The sequence below is a fragment of the Thunnus albacares genome, chromosome 7, assembly GCF_914725855.1.
Source record: "Thunnus albacares chromosome 7, fThuAlb1.1, whole genome shotgun sequence".
NCBI lineage: Eukaryota > Metazoa > Chordata > Actinopteri > Scombriformes > Scombridae > Thunnus > Thunnus albacares.
In genome coordinates, this window is record NC_058112.1 from 24,329,644 (window position 1) to 24,355,479 (window position 25,836).

The 25,836-nt window shown below is 39.8% G+C and overlaps 1 protein-coding gene and 1 non-coding gene across 2 annotated transcripts in view; both read left to right on the top strand.

Moving 5' to 3' along the window:
* Window positions 1-821: 821 nt before the first annotated feature.
* Window positions 822-895, top strand: trnat-agu. Its single transcript has one exon. It is a non-coding gene; the product is annotated as a tRNA-Thr (tRNA).
* A 2,782-nt stretch (window positions 896-3,677) lies between these two features.
* srpk2 (SRSF protein kinase 2) overlaps window positions 3,678-25,836 on the top strand; it is a 69,949-nt gene continuing 47,790 nt past the window's right edge. Inside the window, exons 1-2 of the mRNA XM_044357657.1 lie at window positions 3,678-3,780; window positions 4,037-4,103. Coding sequence (XP_044213592.1) covers window positions 3,765-3,780; window positions 4,037-4,103 — 83 coding nt within the window. The 5' untranslated portion in view covers window positions 3,678-3,764. The remainder of the gene's footprint in view (window positions 3,781-4,036; window positions 4,104-25,836) is intronic.

The window sequence follows — 25,836 nt, forward strand, 5'->3', positions numbered from 1 at the left end:
ACGTCGTCCTTCTGCAATACTGCTGTTACCATAGCAATTTAACGTCGATGTATTAATATCAACGGCTGTCGAAGACGACGTTTTGGTAAGTTATGGCTGTGGAAAAGAATAAATAAATAAATAAAAATACAATACGTCAAATTACAATTTAACTTATTGCAACATTTTATTAGGATGAATTATTGTTGAACTAGTTTCTGAAGCAAACTTGAAGCAGAGTCGAACGTAATTTTATTTTTGTGTTGATGTTTTTTTCACACTTTATTGAGTACATGAATGAACATGAGGTACATTCTTGGGAACAAAATGCCAGTAGGGGTTCACAAACAACACATGAGAAATAGAAGGAAATTTTAATAAAAATGTTAAATATAAGAATAAATACATAAAATAAATAAAACAACAGAATAGAGTTATATAGAGACATTAAAAACAAAACACTCAGTGACAGTTTTTACAGCCTTCTTATTAATGCAAGATTAAATGTCTGTAAGCTCACACTCTTTGTGAGGTTATGCTTATACTTATGAATATGAAGGTTAACTAAGATAATTATAAGACTGATGATGTGTGCTTGTTGCACATGCTTTCGGTTGTAATTTAAAAACCCAAACATTAGCCTATACATATTTATACAATAAAGCAAAAACAGCCATACATGTAACATTAATAAAGTGAGAAAGTCCTTGCCACAGTCTCATGTTGTCTAACGTATTTACGATGCAATGACGCAAGTTATCGGCTAGTTATGACTGGATTAACCACTATCGAGTCATTCAGTGCACCGATACGAGTGAATAATAATGTCATGACGCCACAGCGGCGCCGTGGCTTAGTTGGTTAAAGCGCCTGTCTAGTAAACAGGAGATCCTGGGTTCGAATCCCAGCGGTGCCTTTTCATTACGAGGAGGTTAAACACAGGTTGCACAGAGGCTTGTTAACTTCTGCGGTTCATGATAATAATTAAAAGCAGATTTGACCTACAGATGGTGTAGCAAAACGTTGTCAAATTAACGAAGTTGATTTCCTTAATACGCTCATGAGCACAGATTGGATATTAGATCCATCTGACTAATTTATTGGTTACGTGTCTCTTATACTCATTTCTTGTTAGTTTCGACTTCCGATTGCAGTTTTTTTCTGTTTGGCAGTTTCCTTTTGCCATATCTGATTTTTAAATCTTGACTTATGCACCTGCAATTTCAGCAGAAATAATATGACCTTTAGTATTTTGCTTTCAAAACACCACTGTCAAAGTGAAAGCTTTTAAAAACAGTGAAGGTTTATATTTAATGTCTTCCTCTTTGTATGTATTCTGACTAATAATCCTCCATTGTGCAGATACCCCACCTTCCCTGAATAGTCCCACTAATATTTTAACATTATATTTTTAGTGAAATTTTAATAGCCAAATGGTGAGCTAGAGGGTTTAAAATGTCATGATATACTGTTCATTATTCAATATTTACCATGTCAATGCCCTTTTCATTCACCCTTTCTGGAAAAGTATGCCTGTTTAACTAAGAACAGTATGCAAAGTAAGAAGCCAAAAATGGAAAAACTAAAGACTTGTTTGCCAAAGCCATTCAAATACCTGTGTTGCAATGTCATATTTGTCCAACTGACTGGGGAAATAACACATTTCAGGTGTGAAATGTTTTTGTTGGTGCAGATGGTTATTTGCATATAGACTCACTACAGCAGCATATAAAATAAGATAAGATAAATTAAGATAAGACTTTATTTTCCCAGAAGGAAATTTGCCTTGAATACACATTGCTGCTGCTGCTGTAGCTACAGTATCAAATAATTCAACAATATATACACATCATACATCTCATAAATACCTTGGTAGTCATACTGTATAGGCCTACTGTATATCCGGAAATTAAAGGGAGTACTACAGTATGTCCCCAAGCAAAAACCTGTGTAATACCCCCCTTTCCACATCAGCTAGAAACTGAAAATGATGGACGAGAGATGGACGGTTCAGATTCAGTGACAGGACCATGTTGTTACCCAAGGTCAAGCCATATTTTCTGGTGATGTAATCTTGGCAAACACAAGAATTAAGTATAAATTGAAGGTGACAAAGCCTTGTGCCATGTTACTGCCTTCTTTTGTAGCCCTAATAGGAGCCTCTTCAAACATATAAAGGGTTGTGGATTATAATTACTGTGCTTGTAGTGACAAATTTGTGTTTGCCTCAGAACTCGGGCAATGAATTAGTTTCTGATTGCAGGCTTTTGAAAGGAGCTGTTTGTGGTCTGAACAGATATTATTCTGACTAATTATAGAGAAACATTTTTCAAGTAATTCCAATTATAATAGCAGGTTATGTATGGGTGTAAACAAGTAATTTCTCATACTAACCGAGAGTAACCAGGCTGTTTTGCACCATGGAAGATAAAAGATGAGACAAGAAAACTGTAATAATGTCCAAATCAAATTGATGCAATGCAGCATCAGAATGTAAGTCATAAAATTAACAAGTCTGGTCGAAATATAATAAAGCAGCAAGTGGGATGTAGATGGCAATAGAAAAAATACAGCGAACTATAAATAGTTTAGAGGCAGCATCCTGGACTTGAGACCAAGCTTTTTTTCTTCTTACTGAAACTGTGTAGTGTAATATATTGTCTCTTAAACTTGTTGCCTTTCATATTGAGACAATACATATTTTGTCAATATAGTTTGTTTTTTAAACTGTCTCAATATGTCTGTTTTGGGGTCCTATGCATTAGGGATACAGATTGAACTAAATACTTCTTTTCATCATGATCATAGTGTTTTTCATTTCATCATAAGTTGATATGATTCACATAACATACAAGAGCCCATCCTGTTATTTTATCTATGGCAACAAGAAGAAATGCAACAGTGGAGGAAGTATTCAGGAGGACAATAATTTTCATTACAAGTAAAAGTCATTCAGTCTATTATCAGAAAAATGTGACTGAAGTATCAAAAGTATTTGTTATGCAGAATATCCCGGTTGAGGGAGTGTTATGCATGCTGGGAAGTTGTCTTAAAACATTCAAGTTCAATATGACTTGTATGGGAGTAGAAGGTACTAGAAAATGGAACCTACCCTGTAAAAGAACCCAGTAAAAGAACCTAAAAATACAGAAAATGTGCTTTCCAGTTTTGAAGAAGTGAGAGTTACACTAGCATATATTTAGTGCATGCTGGGAAGTAGGCTAAAAAAATCCTATATTTAAATGAAATTCATCTGTATGGTCTAAGTTGTGAATTTATGAAATGCTAAATACATTCTTTCTAAAAATGTAAATTATGGAACCAGCAGCACAAAATAAAATTGACTGAGCAACACACACATTTAGTTCATCATATTGTGTGTATGTATGATATGTACTGCAGGCTATGTGTGAAAGGCATTTTAGGGTTTTTACACGTCTCTTTTAACTCTTCCTCTAGAGACAAGCGGACTCGGAAGAAGAGCTTACTCCCTGAATAAAGTGCTGCACAGTAGAAAAGTGTAAACTTGTCTCAGTCTCAGTTGCAGACGGACTGCACGCGACTCTCGCTTCAAACGACAGAGGGAGCGCGTGTCATCCAAAGGTAGAGAGGTTAGCGTCTGTGTGTGTGTGTGTGGTTTAATGTGTGTGTGTGTGTTTGTGCAAGCGAGAGAGAGAGAGAGAGAGACAGAGAGAGAGAGAGCGAGAGAGAGAGAGAGAGAGAGAGAGTCCGGCTGCTGCCGCCGAGCTGCCCGGCCGCTCCTGCTGAGGGGAAGAGGAGGAAACATGAGCTCCAGGAAAGGTGCGTATCCCTCAGCCTCTAACTTGGCTATGCTACCCCACTTCTGGTTGTCTTTAAAAAATGAAAGGTGGCGGAAGTTACGCGAGTAGACAGCCTACCAGGGCATGCTAAAACGACGCTAAATGACCCGTGCCATCAAGCTTTTAGAGCCTTATGATGTATGTTTGTTCTCTCTCTCCCCCCCGTCCCTCCTACACCCTTCCCCGGATTCGGACGTCGGTCATGCCCGTGGATAAACGGAACCTCACCCCGGCAGTGATGGCCATCCAGGCCAGGAAGAGGAGGCCGAAGGGGAAGAAAGACAAAACCGGTCACCATCGGAGGTAAGCGGGGCGGCGGCGGTTAGGGGATTGTGCGGCGTAGTGGACGTGAGTGTTTGTTTGCATTGGTTTGGTTTGTTGACAACGGTCCCTCTCGGTATGACGCCGGCGCTGCTGCCGGTGCGTCGGCGGTATAGACTGTGCGCACATATGGCACAAGGCGTGCATTTCCATCTCACAGACAGTCTACTGTGGAGTGTGGGAAGAGTTGCCATTTACGTTAAAGGACTCAGACTGAGTATCTGGAGGATGAGGTTCCCACAGGTCCCCACTTGACTCGCCGACGGCTGTTTTCTAGCAACATTTTGCAGCCACAAAGCTTACAGCTCTTCAGCTTTGTGCCTTATTTTGCCTCCCTGAGATTACAGTACTGATGGCCTCTTGAATGATTTTTGAGCTGGGGGGGTGGGGGGTTGCAAAGGAGGTTTAACAGATGTGACAGCTCATTTCCTTGCCCTCATGCACTAGTGATGGCAGCCCTGGAATGATAAGGAATAAAACACCTCCCTTTAACGCCTGGTCTATTCGTGCATTTCTCACTTGGTGTTTGATTATGTAACTTTCCTTGAATTTGTCAGAATTGCTTCCTGGGGTGTGTGTGTGCGTGTGTGTGTGTGTGTGTGTGTGTGTGTGTGTGTGTGGTTTTATTAGGCGGTCTTGCAGGGAAGATGCACTAATACTTCAGCGTGATTCTCCCGGTGTGAGAGGGTTGCAGGGGGGCTAGCAGCGTGTGAGCAGCGCAGTGGCTCTGTAAAGTGCATGCGAATTGGAGGGGAGAGAGTGGGGGCTTACTTCATGGCATGATGCTATTGGAGCGACGTCACCGGCAGCCAAAGAAGGCATCATGCAGGTGATACCAACGGTGCGGCCACCCTAGGGGGCTTGCTCTGTGCTGGGAGCTGGAATGTGCTGGAATTCCCAAACACCTGCACAGTAAAACAGATGTGAGCAAAAATGTCCTTTCACAGAGCAAGGCTTTGGCATATCATGCCTTATAACATAAAAAACATCATGTCAGTGGTGAAATCATTCCACGTACTTTATTTCCACCCATTTCATGATCCCTGCAGTAATTGAAGTAGTAATTGAAAAATGACTCCGGGAGTGGTAGCCCTGTGGTGTCCTGTCATGTATATGGTCTGACAAAATGATATTCACTGTGCTGCAACTAACAATTATTTTCTTTATTGATTAATCTGCTGATTATTTTCTGATTTAATAGATTAATCATTTGGTCTATAAAAAAAATCTTAAACTATAGTGACTTGCCCATCATAATTTCCCAAAGCTCAAGGTGATGCCTTAAAATAGCTACTTTTACTATCACATAAGACAAAGGAAAGCAGAAAATGATCACAATTGAGAGGCTGGAGCTTGGTATTGTTTGGCATTTTTGCTTGAACTTAGACTATTAATTAATTAATTAGAAAAATAGCAACAGTGAGAACCCCCAAAATATACTATTTACTATCATATAAGACAAGGAAAAACCTTAAATGCTCACATTTGAGAAGCTGGAGCCCTCAAATGTTACTTGATAAATGACTTGAACCATTCACTGATCTGTGAAATGATCAAAATAGTTACAGCTTAATTTTTGTTCAGTCGACTAATCGATTAATCAGTTCATTTTTTCACCTCCGCAGTGAAGCGACATAAGCCCATATTTTCTAACAGACTATTTTCACTTGTGTTCAGAAAAATGGGACTCACTCTTTGATTGCATGTTTTGATGGACTAGATTTACTGGAGATAAGCTGGATGAATGATTACTTCAAGTCAGTGATTAACACAAGGGAAACACTTTACACAGTGACAGACCGAAGCTCTACACACAACTCTCAGACATCTATCCACCGAGCTATCCATTCATCCATCCACTCTTGCTTCTAGCTGCTTATCCAGGGCTGGGTCACGGTGACATCAGGGCAAACAGACACACCTATTCAGATACACAGTCACAAACACACACATTGTCTCTCTGACTTTCTGACAGTTGACATCCTTTACACACACTCCCAGTCTTGAGGGCTATGATCTGCTTTGATCCAGAGTCACGCCTGGCCTCTGCTCTGAGGGGCTTTCACGCAACTGAGAAACCACAACAAACACACATGCATACTGAACTGACACACACACATTTCCACCGCAAATAAGGTCTTCATATTCAGAGCAGTGTGTACTCAGGTGAATAGTAGTGTTTAGCTTGCACTAAGGTTCAGTCAGTGTATCGCCTCCTGACTTTGATCTCTGCTGATCCAAGCAGATACAAATTCCCACGTTTGAACTCATTCATTCAGAACAACCAAACACGCACACTCACACACGAATGCATGCACACTCAAGAGTAACATCTGGCCTCACTTTGACCAATCTGACCAACCCACACTGCAAGATTTGATTAAAGCTTAAAAGAACAGATCACAGTAGCTTGCTGACCGCTTTATTAGGTCCTGAGAGTGTTTGTGTATGTGTGATGTAGGTAATTATGCATGTACAGACATGGTGACGAATTAAAGGAAAAACTCATTCTTGGCATTGATTCTACAAGTCTCTGGAAGTCTTCTGGAGGGATGAACACCATTCTTCAAAAAGATATTCCCTCATTTGGTGTTTTGCTGATGGTGGTGGAGATAGCGGTCTTAACACGTCAGTCCAAACTCTCCCAGGTGGTCAATGGGGTTGAGATCTGGTGACTGTGAAGGTCATAACATATGATTCACATTATTTTCATACTCAAAACCATGCAGTGACCCCTCGTGCCCTGTGAATTGGGGCATTGTCATCCTGGAAGAGACAGCTCCCATCAGGATAGAAATGTTTTATCATTGGAGAAAGGTGATGACTCAGAACAACTTTGTATTGATTTGCAGTGACCCTTCCTTCTGAGGGGAGAAGTGAACCCAAACCATGCCAGCAAAATGCCCACAGCATAACAGCCACCAGATCCACTCACTGTCGGGTTGACGCATTCAGACCTGTACCGGTTTTTCCTTTAATTTGTCACCCGTCTGTATGTTCATTGTCACTATGTCAGCCTCATATAACGTAACCAGACAGATACAGTACCAGACACAAGTTTGGACAGACTTTCTCATTCAAGTGAATGGGAAGGGGTGTCCAAACTCCAGTTATCCAGTTAATTCCAGTCATTCTTCCCAATTAGGGCTCTATTTGGGGTTACGTTTGGCTTAAGTCAGGCCAGGGTTTATGTGAGGTTACCAAGGCAATTTTTATACCTTCTTTATCAGAGAGTTAATAGTAGAGACATAACAGGAAGTGATGAGAGATGGGGAATGACATGCAACAATAGTCTTCAGATTTGAACTGAGGACCCTGCAATTCAAGGTCAGCGCCTTCAAGGCATAGTTGGACATTTGTTACCTTTGGACAGAGCCAGGCTATCCGTTTTCCCCTGTTTCCAGTTCTTATGCTAAGATAAGCTACCCGGCTGTTTGCTTTCAATGGCCACATATGAGAACCGGTGGTATTGATCCTCTTGCTTAGAAGAATAAGCTTATTTTACCAAACTGTTGAGCTATTCCTTTTAAACCCTTAGTCTACAAGGACACCTTTGATGCAACAAAACTAACAATCACAGTCTGTACACACCAGAACAGTCTCAACAGGCAAAGTAAGGGGAAAAAAATCTGTTGAGGGGGTAGTAAATGTGTATAAAGCCTTTAACTGCAAGCAATAAGGAAACTAAATACAGATATTGTTGTAATCTGTATTTACTGTCCTGTATTCAGAGCTGGACTGTGATTTGACTCATTGCACAGAACTTTTGTGTGGTAATCCTCAAGTTCCTCAAGGTCAGATTTTTGTTCCGTCTTTGCTGCTAGTAAGTGCTCATTACAGTTGGGTTTTTGCTCTGCACTTTTCGGAGATCAGATATTGTTGTGTAAAAAGCATGACTAGTACGGCGTCGTCGTTTCCTTTGACGTTTTGTTTATCAGATTAGAATTTATTTGTCCGTTACATCATACACACGGGAACATAAAATGTCAAGAGAATTTAGGTCAAATCTGAATTATTGTGTTTGGTGAGTTTCAGCGTTGACGTTTATTGACATGAGCCTGTCGCAGGTTTTTACCAAAAACGCGGTTGAGCATGGAAGTTCATTCTTGAACGTGAGATCAGTGTGTGGGACAAAATAATTACATTTTCAGAGCTTTCAAACACATCTCGTGGTCTTCATCAGTGATTTTATCTGGCGCAGATGTCATGTGACCCAAGTGTAGAAGTGGACCTTTGAGTTGAGATGATTTTGTCACATTTAAATGCTGTTGATCACAAGAAACCTGAAATAACAAGCTGGGTAAATGTAAAAGACCACCCCAAAATCAAGTATGAGGTAGTTCTTCAAAGCAGTGTAAATGGGGTTTTGGGAAAAACGTTGAATTTCACCACTGTGTTTCAGGATTTTCTGATTTTCGTTTTTCACAGGTTACGAAACAGTGTGCCATTTCGGTTCCCGATTCATCCGGAGAGAAACTGCTTCATTTGTGAGGGACCACATGCTCAATGTTGCCTTGACGTTTTAGATCATCAACGCAAGCAACGGATCAGTCACATGTTTGAGCAACTAGATGAATTGCTAAGCAGTGTGTGTTTGTAAACAAGAAACAGATCTATTGGGCCTGCAGCTGTAAGTCTGGTCTTCAAAGCCTTTTTTCCAGCTTTTATCGCTTCTGTTCAACGTGCTGAGCAAACAAACACCATGTACCAGCCAATGCCAGTAAAATTCAAAGACAACACTCGTGATTCGGTATCGCTAAAATAACTCACTATTGACTAGATGTGTGGGGTCTGAGGTGGAGTCGTAGGAGATGCCTAAAACCTGGTTGTTGCACAAAGAAAATTTCAAGTTCACTTTGTTCGCCAGCTCTTTTCATCGTCCAACTTTTGTCCTTTGAAGTTTAGGGTTATCGCTTGCGTGTTGTAACCTGATATTATCTCTTTATTTCATCAACAGATTTGTCATGCTTCCAGTCTGTCTTGCTACTTTTGGTGTTTATGCTGTATGTGTGTTTGAGTGAGTCAGACTGTGTGTGTGTGTGTGTGTGTGAGAGAGAGAGAAAGATACTGGATAGGAGCTGAGGCGTTAAAAGCTTACTGGTATTGACTCTACAGTAAACTTCTTATTTGCATGGTCAGGCTACTGAAACAACAAGATTGAAACCATCTAAGATGTTATATATGGTCCAACAAATTGAGGAGCTAATACTATAGATTTAGTATTGCCTAAAGGTTCCCAATCCTGCAGCGTCTCTTGCACCAGTGGCTACATGCAGTACTTCTTGTAGGGTTGCAAATACTGAATCGTTTAATCTGGCAATATTTTTCTTGATTCACTGATTGTTTTCATCTATAAAATGCAAAATCTATTTATTTTGTATTGCTGCCTGAAGCAGTGGCTTTTAAGGACATATTTGATTTTCTCATATGAATTATGTCCTGTAAGTAGTCAGATGATATTAAACTAAGTAATCTTAACTTACTACTACTAACTACCTATGTTTTGATATTTATTCCAAATATTTAAATTCAAATATCAAGTTAATACAATATTATCTTCAGTATTCACTGTGCAAATTGTGCCATCACCTCCCAGCCACCTCTTTCTGTTTAGTAAGAATTGTTTAACTAACAGCAAGAAAAACATTTCTTCTTTGGAAGTCGCTACAGACGTGACGGTAGAGGATTCATGGATTAGTGATGGGTCATTGGCTTCAGATTTATTTTTCTTACTTTATCGTGTCTGTCTTGATTAAGTTTGGGCTGTCACTCAGAATAAATGGACCATCAAGCCCTTTGTTGTGCATGTTGCTATAGAAACACCTCCTGAATGACTCTAGTAGACCAGTAGCAGTAATAACAGAGTGAGCCTCCGTCACCATGAGTACGGGCACAACAATGATGCGGTAGTTTGGAGACATGGCAGAGTAGTGTTAGCTCTTATGTAATAGCTGCAAAATCAAAGTTACTTTTAAAACGATACAGATAAAAATAGATAAAATGCAAGAGAAAATGGTTAGAAGTAAGTTACTACAAAGGTTTTGATTAGCAGCCCTTTCATTGACCTTTAACCTGTTGTAGGTAACCTATCAGTGCAAATGGGTCTTCAGAGGAAATGCTGACCCCATGGTGCAACCGTAATTAAAGATCAAATGTTTGATTTGCCTCGTGGAGATGAAATGGATGATGAACAGCATACAAAAACATGTTGAGGTTGTGAGTGTGCAAGGCATATAAAGTGGCACCAGTATAATGCCATTCATTAGTCATAACTTCTCCAGACAGAAGAATGGGCATAGCTGTGAGTCTAAATGCTAATATTCTTCTTGGAATATACAGTATATCTGCCAGCTCGCACTGCCTGTCGTCGCACGTTAGACCCTCCTGCATGAAATGAGCTGACTCTAACCTGACTAATGTTCCCACACATTGCAGCGTAAACTGCATTGATTTTCGTCAGGGGTTTTGCCCAGACCGTAGTCCTTGACTGAAGATGAGAGCAGGCGGTCTGCTGGAGCACTGTGCAAGGCGAGATAGGGTTTATTCACTGGTACCATACAGCAAGCTGAAGCTGGGGTCCGTCAAGACTGAAATAGCTTGTTGAGGTTTTATAAATTTAGAAAATGGAGGAAAGTACATGGCTTGTCAACATACAAAGGTATACAAACATCAACAACAATGAATTATTATTATAACCTTTATTTAATCAGGCAAGTGAAATTGAGATTGAGATCTTATTTTCCAGGGAGATACTATGTTTATTAGTTTCAGGCTTTCCTCTTTGTATTTTTATTGTGAATTACTGGATAATTGTACGCATCATGTATGCAGCCTATGATGAGGGGTTTGCAGATAGACAGAGCTTGTTTTTGAGGGGTCACAAGACAAAAAGGTTGGGGACCAGAGCATTAGAATAGGCCTATAGTAAAAGTAGCAAGGTATAATAATAATAAAACACACAATACAAAGAAGAACATGAAATAAAATAATAAATAAATCATGAAAAGAAGTAAAATAAACATCACTCAGTTAAAACAAGCACATTTAAGAACAGATTAAATGAGACTGAAAATGCATGTTCCTAAATTGCAGCAGTGGGTACCATACTGTGGGTTTTTAAAGTGCCTTGTAAATTGTTGTAAATGAACAAATACAACACACATGGGAATACATAATGTATTATATTTAAATTTATAGGTGCTATCTTGTGTTTGTCTATAGATTCTCCATATTCAGATCCATTTAGAATTTGTTTTGTTGGGTAATTCTAGTTAATTGTTGTTTCATATAGTATACATAAGACATACTTGCTAGCGTGTGAGACAAATACAGATTTTAGGCTTGGTAGCCCCATTTTTATTAATTTATTTAATTATGTCCTTTTGGTAATGTGTAAGATCAGTCTGCCATTGTGATAAATGATCCTTTATTGATTAGCAAAAGGTAAGTGAAGGGTCTAGACCAGCTCCTAATGAATTGAATTGATTCCCAGGGGAACTGCAGGAGACCAGCAGGGATGAACACCAGCGACCTTGTGTCTTAGAGCTGGCCAGATGCCCTAGTTTAAGTCTAAGTCTAGTAAGCCATGGTTTGGCAATGACTAGTATGTAATCTATTCTATAGACGTGAGGAAGAGCTCAGAGATACGATCTTTGGCAAGCAGATTCGTATGGCTCGGCCAATAATGCTTCCTTCATCAATACTGCAGCCCGGCTGGATGGAGGCGCTGAGAGCTGAGCATGTGAGCTGCATGTAGAGAGAGAATCAGTGAGAGGCATGCTGAAAGCCGGGGAGGTAGAGCAGAGGAGCGAAAAGATAAAGAGAGAGAATAATAGGGAGCGAGAAGGAGAGAGCGAGACTGAGAAGCTGGAAAGGAGGAGTTTGCATATGTGTGAGTGTGTGTGTGTCTGGAACAGGAAAGCCAGCGATGGAGAGAGTGAGTAAGGAAAGGGGAGAGAGGGAATTAGAGGATGCCACAGGGCAGCTGAAGGCAGGAAATGAGGGTTAGCAAAAACTGCTGCGTTGGACACACAGGGGAAAGCACATAGGTCGCTGAATGGCAAGCAGCTGACTGTCGAGGCATAGTGAGAGCTCAAAATGCTCATTTACATACACAGAGTTCTGCAAGCCTAAGTTTGGGTTGTGTATGTTATTTATATACAGTTAGAGTCATTTCTATTGAAATGTGTCATTACAAGTCAGACCTGCTGGACAACAATTCATACATTTCCCTCGTAAGCAGCTTGGCACAAGAGCATGGGAAGAGTCATGTTTGTGTTTTTTGAGTTCATTGTTAAGGCCACAGAGGAGATGTCCACACCTACCACTTGTCATGTCAGGATTCTGAGGTGAAACCAGTTTAATGGCTGCCAGTATCGCTATGTTTTATAGTGACATCGGAGCAGAATTAATCATCCACTACTCACTAAAGCTCATTTGGATTTAAGATAACTGGAAACTTGGGAGGACTGCAGAAAACAGTTGAAATCCCAGTATTGATTACACATACAGACTCATACAGAGTCATAGACAATATTTCAATTGGTCCACACAGTGAATATATTAAAAAAAAATCTTAAAAACATGTGTCTCTAATAGAAATGAAACAATTAGTCCATTAGTTGATCAACAAAAATTAATTGGCTACTATTTTGATAATTAAATTGTCATGTAAGTCAACAGCAAACATTATTTGCTGTTTTATATCATTGTACATTTAATACCTTTGGGTTTTGGACTGTTGGTTGGGCAAAACAACATTTTAACAAATCAGCAGAGAATGGAGGAAATTGTTTTGACTATTTCTTTGCATTTTTTTGACTAAACAATCAAGAGAGTAATCCAGATCAATATAAAATTAAATGAATTTTGTCTGTATCCTAAAGTTTTATCAATAATATGGCAAATGGCAACACAGTGGGTACTTATGGATGCTGTCTACTAGACTGTCAGAAGGATAGACTGTACCCCTTACACATAGTTCATTGCTATACACTGAATTGTAATATGATATTAGCTGCTTCCTCTGTGGTGTCTGAGTGGGAATGATTTTCTCCCTGGTGGCCACAGTGCCAGTATTATTGCTGGCTGGCTGGCTGAGAACTAATTGAATATACAGTAGAAGTAGGCCACTTTAGTAGGTGTTAGCAGGGACTCCTGGAGAGGAGCTCCCAATTTAAACTCACCTTTTCAACAGCCATTAACAGCAGGTGTGCTGATTTTATGAGCCACCAGGTTGCCTCTAGACTTAGCGGGTAAAATTTAGTGGTTGTTCCTTTTCAGCTCTGACAGCTGGCCAACACTTATCAAGCCTGCCAGTACTAAACTACTCCTTAAATCTTTTTGTGTAGTGGTTTGTTGTGGGGGCGCATATTGGTGGATTTTTCCGTTGGATTTTGCTTTTCAAAGTAGATGTTTGTCTGACTGGTAGAGGTTGAGCTCATTAAGGATTTTCCTTCTGCTTTCCCAGAACATGAGCCAGGAGTGCACAAGATCCTAGCCAATCTACCAAGTCCAACAGACTGAATGAGACAGAGCAAGAGTGAATTACAAAGGGGATTCCCATGTTTTAGAATCTGTATGGTACAAATAGGATTTGCTCAGCAAGGGACAAGAAACAAGGACTTCTTCCTCTCATGTCATGCTGCTGAACTGTGTGGTCCAGTTGTACAGTTGCAGGCCAGTGGGTCATCGTGGAGGGAGGAAGGGAAGACATTATTAGGGCATGTAATTCTGCGAGGGCAGGAGCTTATCACAGTCGGTTTAGGTTTAACCCACCACAGTCAACCTCCGCTGCCACCTTCTGGACAAACAGGGAGGAACTGTGCTCATGAATTTGCATTTATGGTAGATGTTCTGTCAGGTTTTTTAAGTTATTTCTGCAATTTTCTGCCTTCAAAACATTATTACTGCAACCTTTCTCAGTTTTGAAACCTGGCTTCATTTGATACATTCTTCTGACAGAAGACGCGGCTCACCAGTGTAAACCAAACTTTAAAATGACAACCTCTATCAGCCAGTTTGTTGTTAACTGAGACCTGGCTGGAAACAAATGCACAGGCAGTACCAACAGAGGTCTCACCACTCAATTTGAACTTCTCACACTGTGAATAAGATAGCAAAAGAGGTGTTGCTGCCAGCATTATTTCCTCTTTTCTTAAAGCGCCTTTTGGGTGTTTCTTCTTTTACAAGTACAGTTTTATTTGAAATGCAAAACCAGTAGACTCGCTGTTGTACTTTACAGCCTCCCAAAGCACAGTCCTGTACTCTTTGATGTATTCTCTGAGCTCTTACCAACAGTTCACTGTACTTAAGACACCATTATAATTGTAGGTGATTTTAACATACATATTGATGTCGCATCAGACCATATGGCTAAGAATACCAAATGTATCGTCTTTTTTTCTCCTTTGAATTTCATTTTGCTTGTCAGGGCTACTCAAAAACATGAAAACTCATGATCTTGTTTTTACACGAGTAGTTTCCCCTATTATTATTTCAAAGAGTGTGTGATGTTGCTGTCATTTTTGCATATTCTTGTCTGTGTCGTCACTGCCTAGTTTAGAGTTGCAATTACTCGCTTGATTACTCGCTTTATCTGTTAGTCTGTAAACAGAAAATCAAATGCCAACTGTTTTGATAATTGTTTCATCGTTTTGAGTCATTTTTTTTAAAGAAAAAATGTCAAAGTTCTCTAATTCCAGCTTCTCAAATGTGAATATTGTCTGGGTTATTTAGTCTTCTGTGATAGTAAACTAAATATCTTTGGGTTTTGGACTGTTAGTTGGTACACAATAAGATGCTTGAAGACATCAACTTGGGCTTTGGGAAACTACAGCCCTAATCTTGTTACATGCTGTGCTCCACTTGAAAATGTTATTTTAACTCTGTAACTGATTACTTTCAGAGCTGAAACAGTTCATTGATTAATTGATTTGTCGATCCACTGTAACCTACTTTGATAATTGAGTAATTGTTTTAAAGCAAATTTTACCAAACATGTCTTTGTTCCAGCCTCTTACTTGTGAGAATTGCTGCTTTTCTGTCTTATGTGATAGTTAATTTAATAGAGAGAGAGGTAATTAATAATGCAATAAGTGTTAGCTGGAGCTCTAATCATATTATGTCCAAAAAAAAAAAAAAAATCCAGTTCCTTGCATGATGTCCTGCAAGGAGGTTAAAAGTTTGGTTAGCTTTTGCACAATGTTAACTACCCCACTTTGGGATAGGAAAAGTTAAACATGAACCAAAAACCCCATGGAAAATGCAGATACAGCTTCTCTTAAAATAAACTGTATGAAGTCCATGATGATTAGATGCCAAGATGCTGTTCATGTCCTCATGTGGCTTAATGGATCAGAGTGTAATACATTCAAACATTTCCCCATCCACTCACCAATAACAACAGATATTATGACGAACGCAGACGCAGGTACAACAGGCGAGAACTGATACTCGTTCATATCGTGCTGAATTGCTTGTGTCGGCTGTAATCACCGCTCCTCATGTTTGCAATATAGCCTCAAGGTATTTGTCTCGCTATCTCTGCAGCACACTAACCCAGATCTCTTGAGAGTGTGTATGTACATTGTGTTTAAATGTGTGTCCTTCACAGCCCATGCATCAGCTCCTTTCTATCAAGGCTGCTGCCGCCACTGTAAACATTGAGTAATTGGCAACGCTGAGCAGGCTGGTGTCCTCATTTAGCTGTTTCTTGAAAAATCTGCCTTAGGTATTCCTGTTACATCTAGAAGCATCTGAGGCGTGTACTCGGATGCTTCTAATGTAGTCCTGAATAAAAAGGTGAGTACACTTAAACTAGAAACCAAATAATCACTAAATATATAATGTATGTGCAGTAAAATGTAAGATGCATCTTCTGAATTAGCGCTCCCAATATCAGATACACCCACAGGACACATCAGACCTTTGTAAACCAGCATTAGGCTCCTTTTGAGTCCATGTCAGATCAGTTTAACACAGTTCAATTCAATTCTGTTGGGTACAATATACTTGAATTCTAGGATATTAGTATAATTTATGTTCTGAGGCATATTTTTCTAGTCTGCATTTGTTGTTTGTGCTGTTTTTTTTTGGTGTGCCTCTTTTTAAACCCCATTTAGTTTGAACTTGAAGGCTGTAACTACCAGTTTCAGGCTATTTCAGTCACATTACAGCAGTTGGGCTGCTAAGTGAATTATCGCATTCATTGTGTTGACATAACGCTCGCTGGTGACCACAGGCCTGCCTCCTCTCTCCCATGCTACAGGGTTGTTATCACAGTACTGTGAAGCTGAAAACACAGGGTGCTCATTGTTGCATGCCCCCTCAGCTTGCGGCCAAGACTATTTTCTCTGTTTCCCATGCTTTATGACAGTAGGGGGGAAAAAAACAACAAAACACCTTATTATTTTGTTGTTTATCCTTGTTTTGCCTCCCTCGGTGCTGCTTTTTTACTTCTCCCCAGTGCCCTGTATCCCATTACGAATACCCTGTATATAGTGAAGAGTGCCTTGTGTGAAGGTTTGAGTCTCATTAGTGTAATTCTCATTGTGTCCAACAGAGGGAAGCCATGTTGTAGTTATTAGTCTTGTGGTGAAAGGATTCTTTGTAGATAGTTCTCTCCCCCCTGATTGAAATTACTAAATACTTTAGGTCTGACATAGTCAATAGTTTGAAGATCCCCTGCGCTTTGCAGGATAAATACATGGCTTACTGTTTTATGTGAGTCAGTCTAAGTAGAAACAAATATCCATTTTGATGTTTTTGTGTATCTGTTAAAATAAACACTTGGAGGAGAACCAGCTGATTTGATGCTTTGCGGTTAGACAGGCCTCCTTGTAACCAGAAGGTCTCTTGAGCGTTCACTGTAAAAGCCAATGAAATATGAGCACTCATCCATGTGAAAAAAATCTAAATAGAGTTGCCTGCCACACTACTCTTGAAATATAATTTGATACTTGTGAAGCTCTTTATCTTCAAAGTATTTATAGAGTTAAATACCACCACTCCTGTGAAAGTCACAGGTGTTTCACAAATAATAAATTACAATTTGATTTATAGTAATTAAATAATGACACTTGAGAGCCACTGCTCTGCTCACCATCAATAAAACATTGATATTAGATTCTACTGTATTAGCAACAGTAAATGAGTAATAGTTAGAAATACTGTATGTACACAGACAGTACGTATACAATACAGTACACACTGCAAATTCATTCCTCAGCTGACTCCATGCCATATATATATTCACCCTGATATGTAATATGCATTTTGGCTTAATCCATATCACACAAACATGGATTCTAACATAAACATAAACATCAATATTCCCATTAAACATCATGAGGAATTTTTACCAGGTTTTTCAATAAGGTTTTCCCGTTTATATCTCTGATTTATTATCTGGTTCAAGTTTAATATCTCTGTTTTTTCCTGTGTATTTCAATAACCCTTATTCCTAAGAAACAGTTTTATTAATAAATGTAAGCATTCCTTGAAAGGGGGGTTACCTCTAGAGGAACCTGCAATTCATAGGTTAGAGTTAAATTGTGTAATTTGTTTGAATAAGAAAAAAAACCCCATAAATTATAGAATTTCCTCTCTGCAAAATCACAACCAGTCATTGAGATTCCTTGAAAATTTCACCAAAGACATATCAAAGTTTATTTGATGTGTCTCACCTGTTTAATCGTCACTTCATATACGGTACATTGATCAGACAAACAGCTCACGTAAGTGTTGCGACCGGACCTGTCTTGTCCTCCATTAGTCAGGTGAAAGGGCGTTAACAAACATGAAGCCGGCCATTTTGCGGGTGTAGCTTTGTGTTAAGTGTTGTACGACCCCATGTGTGATAAAATCCATTTGAACATGTCAGCCTGGTGAAGCAGCTGCGTCGCAGCAGGTCAGAGTGCAAGAAGAGAGGTCAGAGGTCACTCATCCATCAATTAAACACACACCACTTAGCTAATGAGCTCTCGGAGGACCAGGTGGAGGTATCACTGGGTCATAATCTCACTGGTTTTTGGTTAATGTGCTTTGGTTAAAACTGTATATCCCTCCCTCCCTCCCCCACAGTCTCACTCTCCTCACCCACTTACTGCACATACACACCTACTTTAACTTGCAAAGTGCACACATTCAAACATATTGCTGTAGAGTGCGTTCCCCGGGGTAATGAGGCACACAAAGTGCAAGCTGCTTACCTGTGTATGTCTGGATGAATTACGAGCACTCAACACTGACCAGTAACTGTGCTGTGTGTGTGTGTGTGTGTGTGTGTGTGGTGGGAGGGGTTGTACCTTTTTCTGCTTAACTGGAAGAAAGGGAAGTGACAGGACCTGAGTAAGAGGAGGAGACTGGAATGGTTCATAGCAAAGTCAATGAGTTGGTCAAATCTTTGAGTTTATTTATTTGCACAGGTTAAAATCAAACAAGAAAAAAAATGATGTGCAGGGAGAGGAAAATAACCCAGTAGGCTTATAGATTACCTACCTTACCTGCCTCTACCTACATAATACTGTACATACAAAAAAGAGCAAAAAAAACCCTACAACTTAAGAACTTTAAGGACAATTTTAACCTAATGAGAATAGTTTGGAAAAATCTGGACCCCTGTATCTGACAGAAAATTGACCTCTGGTTGTCAGATGTTTGGGAAGATGAAGATTATATGATTGTCTTGTTGAGTAAGAGTGAATCTGAGAGTTAGTTTCAAAGTGAAGCCTGAAATAATCAGGAACATTTCCCTAATTGAATTGTATCTTATATATAAAAGTACATATTTGGATAATAAAGTATCATAAATTGTGAGAAGTTAAGTTTCTAGAAATAAAGGAGCTGATGGAGAGCATAGATTTGAATGGGTTGCAATTCTGACAAAGTATTTTCATTGCAGACATGTTGACATGTCACTGCAGGAAAAGCACACCTGTAATTAATAACATTATTAATGGCTGCATTGCGTTTAGGTGTGCCACTTTCAGGGCTCTGCTATTGTGCATGCTGGCTCGGAGTAGCTTTACCAGGACACTTAAATGGAACAGAGCCAATATTATTGCTATTAGTAATACCTGTGCTTTTCCTGCTTGGACAAAGACCAAAAGGCCACAATGTTCAGTTCTGTGGAAACTTGGAGCCATTGCGAAAATGGTACAGCTTAGCTACTCGTGGGAGTCTGTTTTCTGCCACTGCTAGCAAACGACTGTTCACACAAAATCAAATGACCTAAAATTGTTGTATTGTATTGTATATTGTACTTCCATGAAGGGACAGATTAAAAAAAGAAATCCTAATCCTAACCCTAAACCCTGGATCCTACACTTCCCATAATGCAACTCTACAGCTAGATCCTAATGCTGGGGTTCATGTCATATTTAAGTTACCATTATTACCATTTTCCCACTTGTTAATAGTGTTAATGTCAACACCAAAGTCATAATTACAACTGGCACACACAGAGTGCCTGAGAACTAAACGTGGCTCCCTCATGACAGCTAAAGTTCATCGTTCAAGGTAATTATGTATATATACGTATATATACAGTATAGATATTGATATAGACAAATAGAGATTTCGACTGGTTATTCATCAAAGCATGAGGTTTGTTAAGAGAAGTGCTTAGAGAGAGTGTGGGGCACTGTGTCTCAGCCGTCTCTGCTGAGTGCAGGAGAGCTGATGAGAGTACAGCTGCATACCAGAAATGAATCTTTCTTTCACATTAATTTACTGGAGACATGAGAATCTTTCCCGTCTCCACTCCATTAAGTCCATTCATTAAAATTCTTTTCAGTTCAAATAGAATTTATTTCCTTTAGAATATCGAACGTCTTCTCAGTGTTTTTTTTGTTCTTCATATTTTTGATTACATTCAACATGAAAGTGGCGTAAGCTCAGATACCCAGGTGATGTCAATTGAGTCGTTTTCTCAGACTTTTCAAAGCTCCTCTAAAGCCACAGAAGACATTATGCAACTGTTTTCACAGGCTGAGTAGTCCTCCTGTGACTAGTGAATTTACTTTGACATGTAAAAAAAGTACAGTCTAAAAAGAGCAGCCTTTACAGTTCCTATTGATGGCAAATTACATATTTTATAGTCCTGTCACGATCAGTTCTGTAGATGTGGAGGAAAACACGTTTTGCTGCTAAAACCAAAAATAGAAATGCTTGGACCACTTCTGAAAATTTTATGCTTATATGCAAAGATGCAAAGAAGATTTAAATTTCCTCTAGTCTGTGGATTTTAAGAGCAAGAAATGTGCCTTTTGTGTTGTGACTTTATTTTGCCTCCCTGTGTGTGTGTGTGTGTGTGTGTGTGTGTGTTTGCAGATTTACATACAATGTCCACAGGCTATGCCATGCAGTTTGAATTGTAGAGTCCCTATAGGCTTTTATACTCCATATGGAAGTCTGTAGCAGAGAAAATGAGCTGCCCTAAGGCAGACCTGAGGTTATCAGTATGTCAGTCAATCTGGAGATTGACCGCTCAACACATACACACTCACACTTTCACACATGCAATTTAAGACAAGCTACTTTGTGTGTGTGTGTGTTTGTGTGGGCATGTGTGTGTTTCCACATGGGGGCAGTGTTTTCTCTGCAGACAGTGACAACAAGGCTGCTGACACAAAGAGCACAGTCACCGTGGCAACATCTTACTCGACTCGTCTTAGTCTAGCGCACACAGACACACACACACACACACACCCACGCACACACACATGCATTATGTGTTGTGTATGCATTTCTCTGCTTGTATTATGTGATCCTGCTTTGCTGTGACTTTTTCCTGGCTTCATTTATGCGAGTGTACTCTATGTCCAGGAGCAATTCGCAATGGGACCTGTGTGTGTGTGTGTGTGTGTCTGTGTGTGTATGTGTGTGTGTGTGTGTGTGTGTTTGCATGCATAAACCCCATCTCTCTCCCCACCCCAGCATCCACCAGGCAGTATGGAGAAGTAGGCCGCTTAAAGATAGCTCCCGGCAGCCTCAATACTGGCTCCCAAAATATATCTGCTCATGAGAGTCATCATCTCTCTCCCTCCCCCCTTCTTTCTTATTCTTCTTTTTGCGCCTTCTCCTTTTGAAAATAGAGCAAGAATCAGCCTTCGGATTTGCAAATTGATAGCCTGAGTGAATATCCTGAGGTGTGTGTGTGTGTGTGCATTTGAAAGCATGTGTGCATGTTTCCTTCATGTGAATGAGCTATTCCATTTTGGATGAATCTTCCCATTGAAAGGTGACATCAGGATCATACCACTGCAGCCATCATGAATAGGGGGAATTTACCGAGCACCTCTGTCACCTATGACTTCCCTCGTGTGCTGACCTCACTCGAGAAATGCTTACATAAATGCTTCTCAGAAGGACAAGCAAGGAAAATAAATGACGTGGTGCAAAGTGCCACATCAAGAGTAGCGTGGCAGCTCAATGGTCAGCACTGTTGCCTCAAGGCAGTTAAGTCTTAGCTTTGAAATAGAGCTGAAGATGATTTTCCTTATCGAATTATCTATGGATTATTATTTATTAGATGAATCTATTAATTATTTAGTCTATAAAAAGTAAAACAGTAGGGCTGCAATTTACAGTTGTATTCATTGCTGATTAATCTACTTTTTGATCTCAGAAAACGGGGGAAAAATGCCTCTTAAAATTTCCCAACACTTGAGATGACGTCTTCAACTTTCCTGTTTTGTCTGACCATCAATCCAAAACCCCAAAGGTGTCTGGTTTACGTTCATATAAATTGAGTAACTTGAAGCAGAGACTGTGTGGCACTTTTGCTTGATGAATTACTTAAATGATTACTCAGTTTTCACAATAGTGTCTGATTAAATATGTGTTTGTTGACTTTAATCAACTAATTGTTTTTTATCTTTAGACACATCTCCCTCATAAGTTCCCAGAAACAAAGGTGAGGTCTTCCAGTTGCTTATTTTCTCTCTCAGCAACAGACACCAAACTGTTGGAACCTACAAGTGTTTTGGCATTTTTGTTATATTAATAATAATTTTGTTAAAAATATAATTATATAATTTAAAGATTAATTGAATTGAAACACCATTTATAGATAAAATAACCAGATGAGAATTGTCTTTCCAGTGAACTAAAGTTCTTTATCACATTGATGCAAAATCCAGTAAAAACAATTGCTATAAAGCATACCTGCTTATTAATTTGCAATATTTCCTGCAATGACCTAAAATACACAGAGATATTAAAGGGGCAGCTACTGTGGTATAAAAAGTGTAGAAAAATCTCTACTGGAAAACAAATCTCTTAGTTACTTACTTTCACATAAGAAAAACAGCAAACGCTCCCATTTGAGTAGCTTGAGCCTGAGAACGTTTGGCAATTTTGCTTGATGAATGACTTAAATTATTACTCAATTGTCAAAATAGTTTTTAGTATAAGTATTTATCTATTGACTTAGCGATTAATTAACTAATCGTTTTTAGCTTTAGACACAGGCCTCTCACATGTTCCAGAGCTCAAGGTGTGGCTCTTCCAATAGCATATTTTATCTCAACGACAGTCACAAAACTGTTGGAGCAAACAAGTGTTGTGGCATTTTTGTTATATTAATAGTCATGTTAAAAACATCATAGAAAGATTGATTGATTAGTACGAAATGTTGACAAATAATCAATAAATATTCTCTCAGTCAGCTGTGACTTTGAATCTTGGCCCTGATGCTTTCTGTTAATTAGTTAGTTAGTTAGTTAAAATGTTTCTTTACAAAAATCCACCAATGAAATGCAGGTCAAGTAAATTAGCGCCCTGTATGTAAATGTGTTACTGATGAGCTGGTGATTCACCAGGGTTTTTTTTCTTACATTGGCTCCAGTGTGTGCTACAGTAGGTTTCATCCCCCACCCTCCCCCACCTTTTGTGGCCCCAAAAAGTGGGAATGGAAAATCAAAGAATGAAAGTGCGCCTTCTCATATTGGCTCAATATTCCTCTTGCTGTCTGTCGCTGAGATCCAGTGTGTTCTTTACTCCCCATTGGCCCACATCCACAGAGAATGAGGACAATAGTTTGGCTCAGAGACATGTGTGCCTAATGTAGTCCTTTTATGTGGGAAAGTGGAACTATGGAGGTAGCAGAGAAAATGGATCATTGTGTTCCTGTTTTCTTTCGGTCTTTTTCTCTCAGGCATGTCTCGTGTCTGATAGCTCTCAGATATGGCTGCAGTATTTGTACTATTTCCATGAAAATGTATTTTTCAGACATATTATTAACATAGAACCTGCAGCAGCTGTTGTAAAGTCAGTAGCTGTTACCTCCTCAAAGGATTAGGTGATAATTCAATGTTATTGTATATTGACTTTCAGAGGAATTATATTATAGTGATGTAATGATTAGAGCTGAGGTCAATTAATTAATTGATTGAAAATTAACTACCAACTATATTGTTGATGATTGATTATCAAATAATCCTTTCCTTTCGTCCTTTCCTCTGCATATGTCCTGTTTTGCCCGAACCAACAGTCCAAAGATAACCAAACAACAAAGGATAGTCAGTTTACTATCATGTATGACAAAGAAAAGCATTAAATAATCACATTTGAGAAGTTGGAAGCAGTATGTTTTTGGCATCTTTACTTAAAAAAATCACCAAAACGATTATTTGATTATCAAAATAGTTGCCGATTAATTTTCTGTTGGTCAACCAATCAATTAATCAACTAATTGTTGCAGCTCTAACTCCAGCCAAATTGTAATTTAAAACTATGTTTTGTTTTTCATGGGTGTTTTGTCAGATGTAGTAAATATTTTAGGGGTAATATTGTTTTTATAATAATATCACAATATGGATAAAATCTCAAGTTGCAAACTGGGGATTGTGATATGTATTATATAATATTGCAAATTCTCTGGAAATCAGTTGAGACACCATTTATAGATAAAATAACCAGCTGAGAATGACTTTTTTTTGTTAATTCAGTGAATTAAATACTTGAAAAATCAAGGGTCTTAACCACACTGATGCAAAATCTAGTAAAACCAGTATTGCCATAAAGCAGCCCTGCTTATTTGCAACATTACCTGCAATGACCTAAGACACACATACATATTAAAGGGACAGCTACCTTGGCATAAACAGTGCAGCAAAATCTGGACTGGAAAACAAATATCTATCGTTTCACACTATATATCAGCCAATCTTATCTCCTTCTAATAATACATACACTTTTGCTGTTAGACTCTGCACCATTTGCGTGTCACATCAGTCATTTGAACAATCACTGACAAATATTTTAGAATCTGTACATACTGTAAACACCTCTAATGTATATGTTCCTACCGTGCATCCTCTCCATGACTAGTCAGTACCATTAACCTCAGGATGCCCCTTACAACCCCCACTGTGCATTTTCACACGCACACACACACGCACACGTATACATGCGCACACATGCACACCCACACACCAATATTGAGGTCAGATCGAGAGATAGAGACAGACCCCCCATCATGGCACACCCTCTGGCTACCTCTCTGTGAGCTGTTCACTCATGTAGAAGCGGACCCATCTGCCTAGAGATGGCGAGAAAATAGAGACGGACGGGGATGGAGGGAGAATCGGATGAGACACACATACACATACGCAAAAGCATCCAAAAAAGACAGAGGTGGAAACGGGGTTTAGAGAAAAGGAGGGAGGATGCCAGATAGAGCAGAGAAGAGGGGGGGGGAGATCTGTGCGGCGTTGCCCTGAGATACAGGATGTCGTAATAAGGCAATTGGGAGAGAGAGAGAGAGAGAGAAAGAAAGAGAGAGAGGGAGGGACTAATTCAGAGGGGGGGGAAAAGAGGGGAGGAGAGTGCATCTCAAGGAGAAATGCATTCATTTCCCTGTTGCTGTGACAAGCCGACACCCCTCTGCCTGTGCAGAGAGTGGAACGTTCCGCCTCGCTCTGGGCTCTGTTGTTGTGCAGAGCTGCAGAAGGCCTGATAGAGCCAGCTAGACAGATAGAGAAGGAAAGGGAGAGATACATAGACAGAGACAGACATACTGGATTGAGAGCCCGTGTATTCATTTCATCACCCAGTTCAACCAGCGACACCAGAGAGGAAGGAGACAAAGGGAAGAGGAGGACAAAAAGGAGCTTCAGTGAAGGCAGGAAAGTGAAAGAGCAAGGTGAAGGAGGAGAAGGAAGGAAGGAAAGGGAGGGAGGAAGGAGGCTGGGGCATGAGGAGGGGCGCCTGACTGACATTGCTGGTCTCGCTATCAGCTCACACACTCACACACACACACACACACACACACACACACACACACACACACACACACACACACAGGCAGACACACTCACTCTCTCTCTCTCTCTCTCTCTCTCTCTCACACACACACACATTCAGCCAGATTGTGCACTGCACAGTTGCTGCTCTTTTTATCCTTTGCGGAGCCGTGTCCTCCATCCTTTCTTCTCCTCTGAGAGAGAGAGGACAGGAGAGACAGAGAGAGAGAGGAGGAAGAGGAGGAGGGGAAAAGGAGAAGGAGGAGGAAGAGGGGAGGCAGTAACCCTCTTCTCTCCTTTACTCAGACACACAGCAGAGAGACAGGGAGAGAAGAGTAAAAAAAAAAAGAAAGAAAGAAAGCAGCTTTCTGTTTTATTTTGCCGTCTCCTGTGGTCCCTCGGCCAGCGAGCGGCTAACAGGCACCGCTCATGTCCGTGAACTCGGAGAAATCCTCGTCCCCCGAAAG